General features: G+C 62.3%; 1 protein-coding gene across 1 annotated transcript; it reads right to left on the bottom strand.

The window, feature by feature from the left end:
• Positions 1-6,580, bottom strand: GBX1 (gastrulation brain homeobox 1; the record flags this gene model as incomplete). Its single annotated transcript, XM_084281213.1, has 2 exons — positions 1-714; positions 6,121-6,580. 2 exons carry the CDS (start codon positions 6,578-6,580, stop codon positions 194-196), a joined length of 981 nt encoding a protein of 326 aa, XP_084137339.1. The 3' UTR covers positions 1-193.
• Between the last annotated feature and the right edge of the window lie 753 nt (positions 6,581-7,333).

Genomic DNA, 7,333 nt, shown 5'->3' with positions numbered 1-7,333 from the left:
GCGGCCGGAGGCAGGGCCAGGACACGCGGGGGCCCGCGCTCCCCGCGGCTCGGACGGACGGACTCGCTGCCGTATGTACAGAGTTTACACGGAATAAATAAGGGACATGTACAGAGGAATGCGGGCTGCCCCGGCTCCCCCCCCCCGCTGCCGGCGGCCCTCCCGCCCCAGGGTCCGAGAGCCCCGACGGCGCTCAGGGCCGGGCGCCCTGCTCGATCTGCTGGTGCTGGCTGCGCACGGCGAAGCGGTTGACGTGCACGGGGATGGGCACCACGATCTTGGGGTTGCGGACGGGCTCTCCCGAGCGGTTGCTCACGTTGCCCGCCTTGATGCGTTTCCACTTGGCGCGGCGGTTCTGGAACCAGATCTTCACCTGCACCTCGCTGAGCTTCAGGGCGTGCGCGATCTGGGAGCGCTCCGTCAGGCTCAGGTACTTCTTGCAGTGAAACTCCTTCTCCAGCTCCAGCAGCTGCTCGCTCGTGAAGGCCGTGCGCCGCCGGCGGCTCTTGCCGGCCCCGGAGCCCGGCGGGGTCTGCTCGGCCGCGGGGCCGCCCTTGCCCTTGCCCTTGGTGCCCAGCGCGGCGGCGGCCGAGCCGTCCAGGAAGGGCTCCTCCTCGCTGTCGCCCGCCGAGCTCTCCTCCTCCCGCTCGCTGCACGGCGTGGCCGCCGACTTCACCTCCAGCTTCTCCTCGTCCGAGCTGTACGCCTTCCCGTCTGCGGGGCACACAGCGTCAGCGCCCGCCCCCGCGCTCCCCGGAGCCGCGGCCCCGGCGCGGGGGCTCCCGACCCCCTCCGCCCCCCGCCCCCGGCGGCCGCATCCCGCGGGCCCCTCGCCGTCCCCGCCGCCCCGGGGCTGCCCGCGCCGTCCCCCGCGGACGCGGCTTCCCCAGCAGCAGGCGTTGTCGAGGGGTGCCGCTGCCCCGGAGCCCCGCACGCTCAGCCCCGCGCTGCCCGCAGCCCAGACCCGTTGCATGCGCAGGCATCGCGGGGAGCGAGGCACCCCCGGCACCTGCTGCCACCCGCAACCCGGCTGGAGCAGCATCCGTGCCTCATCCCAGCAGAGCACATAGCAGTCCTCCCAGGGCTTGTCCAGACCTCTGCACTGATGAAATCTGTGCTTGGTCCCTGAGCTCAGCCCTCCCTCTGCCCCATCCCACTGCATCTATTCGGGTTCATCCAGAACAGAGCCGGCCCAGAGGAGCCGAACCTTCCTGGAGACAGCAGCCTGAGCCAGTTCCAGGCAGCAAACCTTTCTGCAGGGCTCCACAGCACATGGAGCATCCTGCTGCCATCTCCCCGTTCCTGGCCCTGCACTACAGCAGAGGTGCAGCCAGGGAACAGCATGCTTAGGCAGCTGATGATCTAGGCTTAGCTTCCCCTGCCATTCTGTGCAGGGGAGGAGGTTAGAGGCTGCTAGCGTCACCCAACAGACAGGACCTCATTCCGGGCCACCCACACAGGAGGAAGAATTTGAACCACAGGAGACACCTGTGTTATGTTGCCTGCAAGAATACTGGTAGAATATGGGGGGGGGGGGGGGGGCAATCCACCTTCTTGCTGCTTTCTTGTGATCCAAGCCGGTGCCTCCTGAACGGCTAAACAGCCATGGAGCAAAGGAGAACATTGGTGGGAACAATGGGGAAGAAAGAAGCTTGGAAGCCAGTCACTTCCCTGATAGAAAGGCTCCAGCAAAGACCTCACAGGAGACAGAGAGAAGATGGTCCTGTCCACAGCCAGGGGTGATGAAGGGAGAGGATCCATGGTCACCCACAAGGAGATGAAAAAGTTTTGCCATCATGCCAAGACTAGAAGAGATCAGCAAACTCCAAGCTGAACCCAAAGGCAGGAACTGCTTCTGAGCTAGTCCTGAAGCACTACCAGTCAATATAATCCTACACACAGGAGCAGCAGCAGCTCTCCAAACTTCTAAGCAGTCTCCAGGGAATGGCACAAGCACTCTGTGCCACCGGAGCTCCAGAAAGCTCACTTCATTCTCAGTGAGGAAGGGAGGACAGCGCTCAGATGCCTGAAGGTGCAGGGTTGTGAGCACACCAGCAGCAGCTGTAAGAAACTGCCTGAGCCCAGGAGACCTTCTTGTGAGTCTGAATGTTGGGGAGTGCCTACATCCCCTGTCAGTCCCGCAGCAAGTCTGTGACTTCCAGAGAGCAGGTGAGTGACTTTGGAGATCTAGAATTTTGTCTCTGTTCCTCCTGTATTACACAGAAGAAACACCTTCATCTCTATTTTGCTGCAGAAGAATAGACAGACCTTTCTTCATGAGGGCCTAAGGGTAGGGAGAAATCTTCCATATGCACAGGAGTGTAGTAAAGACCTAGAAAATTTGTGCTTGGGGGACTGAGGAGCAGCAGCAGGTGGCATGAAGCACTTTGGCTGTTGGTGCATGGTCTCCTGCAAGCATTAACTCTGCTCAAGAAAATGAGAGCTTTCATTTCTGTGTACCCCTTCTGCCCACCGGAGCACAAGGACTGACAAGGTAAGAAAGCTCTTCTGGGGACATCATTGTCTTCACCAAGAGTACCCATAAGTCCTGCCCTGACTCTGCTCTTCCCTGCTGATGGAGGACGGGATCAGCAGCCACCCTATCAGACAGTACTGATCTGGGAGTTTGCTCTTGTAGGTCCCGACTGGACCAAGGGACTGGAGAAACTCTGAGCTACCAACTGTAATGTGTCACCTTGTAAAACACGTACTATCTCTGGATACACTTGTCTTAGCCAGGCCCCAGATTTTAAAGTCTCTGACTAGTTTGTATCTTACAAAAGATTGAGTTGGCAGTAAGGAACTCAGAACCACATGATGGAGTCTAAACTGGGTTTTTTACAAAGAAAATTGTTCTGTTGGTCTGCTAATCACCTAGCATGTCCTCATCAAGGAGGTAGTGGAGGCAGCAGAACCTACCCATTAGGTGGGGAGGTACACGGAGATTTTCAAAGGCCTTTGAGCAGGTTGAGAAGCTGTCACGAAGCAAAGTATTGTGCCTTTGAAAAATCGACAAGAGCGCAGTAGACCAAGAATAAGATTGATCCATCTCTTTGCTCTTCACAAAGTCCCAGCTGTTCATTGATCTTATTATGAACTTGATAAGCACAGTGATAAGAGACTGGTGAGTATTACAGGTAGCAACATTATTCAAGCAGGATCAGGGGAACCCAGATAAAGAACGGGTGTTGTGACAGCCAGATGAGCACTGTGTTGATAAACACTCAAGAGCTCCTTGTCATGCTCATAGGAAACAACTTAAAGCTTCCGATCCTAACTGAACATGGATTTATTACATCAACTAAGGAGACTTTGGATGTTGGTGGAGACCTCTGCAACTCAGGAACAAATGTGCTCTCAGAGGAGGTGTGGAGGACTGAGGGCATTGAATACCATTGACTGCCTGGGGGTCACACTCCTTGTTGTAGCTGTAGTTACAGAGCAGCCTCTAGGCTTTTCTGCTTCTTACTACCAGTTTCCCCTACGTGACACTCCCCTCCCAACAAGTGTGGCAAGAACTGGTAGCAAGTTTGAAACACAGTAGATGCAGAGAGAGGTCCTAAAATAGAGCATTGACTCATTTGACTGATCTGGCAAGCAACTGACTTTGTCTCTGCAGGCACATGTGTGATGGAGGTGCCAATGGAGTCTAGGGACGGAATTATACCCTGAAGAGGGTATAATTGATGTCAGCAAGACAGACAAAAGGAGCTACTTCACATGGTTCTTCTACAGATGAGAGATCTGTGAAACACCTTGCCTCAGGAAGTGGTTGATGCCAAGTTTGTCTCTCCTTTCTGGTGTACTCCAAGGGAGACTAGATAAGGTCAAAGAAGAAGAATTGGTCAGAGGTTACTCAATATAGAGAAACAAAAGCTAGCTTGGGAAGCCACTGAAGTGCAGGTGGCTGGATGCTGGAGAAGTGTCATTTTTGGAAAGTATTGCATGGGCTTGTGCTCTCTTACTTTTCGCTGGACAACTGCTCTTCATCAGGGTCATGGACAGGATGCCAGAGCAAACTGCACTATAGGTGATTTTAGGAATCTCCTGATATGAATCATCTTTCTCTGACTTTCTCAACAGTGAAAAAAAAACACGGCTACCATCCTGGTTTCCATCTGAGCTGGTTGATAAAATAAGCCCTATTGTCCATCTGCAAGGGACGGGTACAGTCAGGAGAAACATTAGGTAAAGGAAAAGACAGACACATTTGATCCGACACATCTTCTTGGGCCTGGGCAGAGGAGCCCACACAGCTCCACATGGGCAGAAGGACAAGCATCTTTCGTGGCTCCAGAGCAAGCACAGTGCTGAGAGACAGCCAATATGCAGCAGTGAGCAAACAGCAGCAACAAGACATATTTCCTTCCATCACACGAAGCAGTCACAACAGGGTGAGCCTTAGAGATACAATTTCTCAATTTCAGAAATGTCCAATTTTCAGAACAGCTCATCTGAGTCCCTCAGGAGGAGAGAACATGTTGGGCTTATGTACAGAGGAGCCATGGAGGGAGATCAAGCACAGTACAGTTCATTTCCCTATAGACCAAGAGGCTGTGGTCATACAGACAGCGGGTGGCCTGGGCAGTTCTGCCCCCTGAGGAGGCTTTCCAAACAAATGTGAGTCTGCACTTGGTTTTCAACTCAGCACAGAGGCCTGGGAGCACCGAAGCATCACCAAAGCCTCTGTAAAATAAAGGCAGCAGGGAGGCAAAATGCTCCAGTTGTCCTAAACTGGGTTCCAGGGGTACTCGAATGGGGTATTCTGACCAAAGAAGAAGGCAGGGCAAGACACGGGCTTACCAAGGAGAGGCCAAAGGGAGGATGAAGAACAAGTAGCCGAGCACTGCAAAAAGCACCAAAGACTGCTCAGCACGCATCCATGCCGGGAAGCCTATGAGACAAAGGTGGATCTCGGGGCTGACCAGGGAAGGCAGCTCTCAGGACCGACAGGCCGTGCCAGAGAAAGCCAGGGGCTGGTTTGTCTCAGTCTCCCCGCAGAAGAGAAGCCTCAATCCCTGCGCTGAAGGAGTGGAGGTGGAAGAGAGCAAGAGCTGGAGCTGGCCGAGAAATACGGAGCAACAAGTCACCGAGGCTGGCGCCCGCACATTCGGGAGCGGCACGGCTCACAAAGGAGAGAGCCCCGCGGCTACGCCACGGCAGCGGGAGCAGCCCGCGGCCGGCACCGAGCGCGATCGCAGGAGCGAAGCCGCCGCCTGCCCGCGCCGTCGGGCAAAGCCGGCGCCGAGGCTGCGGACACAGCGGCACGGGGCGGCAGGCGGGCAGGAAGGGCAGAGGGGCTCCGGGCGGCGCCGCCGCCGGGCCACGAGAGCTGCCCCGCATCGCGGGCTCGGGAGGGGCTGGGGGCGCCGGGATGCCGCGGCGGGACCCGGCCCGGGGTGGGCTTGCGGGCTCGCCCGCACACGGTCCCGGCCGTGCCCGGAGATCCTTGCCCCGCGGTCCGCCCGGGACGCGGCGCCGTGCCGGGGACACTGCGCGGCTGACACTGAGCGGGACCGGGACCCGCCGCGGCCGCCCGGCGGCCCCTCCGCCTCGCCCGCCCCGGGCCGGGTGCCAGCACCTCGGAGAGCTCCGCGCCGCCGGGCCGGGATCGGCTCCGGGAGCCCGCTCCGCTCCGCCCCGTCCCGCCGGGCCGCCCTGCGCCGGGGCCCCGAGCGGCGGCTCTCGCCATCCCCGCGGGCCGGACGCGGCGGGGGGAGTTTGTCTCCGAGCCGCCAAAGTTGTGCTCGCTGCAGAGCGGCGGAGGCGGTCCGGAGCGGAACGGACACGGTCCTCCCGGCTCGAACCGACGGGACGGACCGGGGGCAGGTCCCTCCCGCCCGCCGCCACGGCCATCGCTGCCCGGCCGTCCCGTCCGCCGCACCCCGATCCCAGCGCACCCGGCTCCGGGGATCCTACCCCGGGGAGCTCGGAGGCCGGCAGTACCGCCCGCCCGCAGCCATCGCTGGAGAAGCGGGCAGAGCCCGAAGAGGGGCCGGGCGGGCGGCGCTGTCCCCGGCGGGGGCCCCTCGGGGCTGCGGGACTCCCGGGCGAGACCGGACGGCGATCGCAGCAGGCGACTGGCAACCCCCGGCCGGGGCCGGCCCGCGCCGCTCTTACCTGCCAGGCCGGGGAAGGGGTCCGGGAAGTGCAGCGGCGGCTCGGGCGGCCCCTTGTCGCGCCCCGGGGGCAGCTCCTCCGCCTCCAGGCCCTCGGCGCCCCGCCGGCAGCTGGCGTCGGGGTTGGCGCGCGGCGGGGGCAGCTCCTGCGGCGGGTAGAAGCCGTCGGGGGGCTCAGAGAAGCTGGGCAGGGCCGTGGTGAGCGCCACCATGGAGGGCACGGCCTGGCCCAGACTGGCGCAGAAGGTGTTGGTGAGGCGGCCGGCGAAGGAGGCCAGCGGCGCCAGCGGCGGCAGCCCCGACTGCAGGGGCGCGTGGGACAGCGCCTGCGGCAGCACCAGCGGCCGGTACGGCATGAACATGGGGTAGCCGGTGTAGAGCAGGTGCCCGGAGCGCGGCGGCGGCGTCCCGATGAGCGAGTCGATGGAGAAGGCGGTCCCCTGGCCGCTGGGTCTCTGCATGGCGAGCGGGCGCCGCCGGCTCAGCCGGCACCAACTTTCCGGCGAGCTCGGGCCGCCGCCAACTCGCCGCGCCGCCGCCGCCGCCGCCGCCGGGCCCCGCCGCGGCCCCGGCCCCGGCCCGCGCCCGCCGCCTCCCGTGGGCTCCGGCGCCCGGCGAGAGCTGCCGCCCGCCCGCCCGCTCGCTGGCTCGGCGCGGCGGAGTGGAGGCGCGCTCGGAGCCGCCCGCCCGCCCGCCCCGCCGCGGGGGGGCCGGGCCGGGCCGCGGAGGGGAGGGGTGGGGAGGGGAGGCGGGCGGGGGTGTCGCCCTCTGCTCTCATCCATCTTCCGCACATCACGGTCGAGTTCCTCCTTCAGCGCCCGCTCCGCCGGGGCAGGGCTCCCCGCTCCCCCCGGCGCAGCCGGCCCCTGGGAAGGCGCCTCCCCCTCCCGCCTCATCAGCTGTTATTAATGGTGATTGATGATTAGCAATTACGGGGCCAGCACAAGGGCGCTTTTGTGGGGGACGGGACGGGGCTGCGCCGCGCGGCACAGCGTTCCTCGGGCCGCCCCCGGGCCCGGGACAGCGGACGGGGCGAGCCAGCCCTGCTCCGCTCCGGCCCTGCCGTCCCCCGAAGTCGGTCCAGGCCGGCGCTCCCGACGGCTCCCGGCCGCTGGCTGCGGGCGGGCGGGCGGGATGGAGAGCCCCGAAGGACCAAGCCCTCGCTAGGCACCGGCCGGGCCCCGCCGGGCTCCCGCCGCGCAGCGCTGGGGGCA

The sequence above is a fragment of the Netta rufina genome (assembly GCF_964035555.1).
Source record: "Netta rufina genome assembly, chromosome: 2".
Classification (NCBI taxonomy): domain Eukaryota; kingdom Metazoa; phylum Chordata; class Aves; order Anseriformes; family Anatidae; genus Netta; species Netta rufina.
This window is presented reverse-complemented; position numbering and strand designations above follow the sequence as displayed.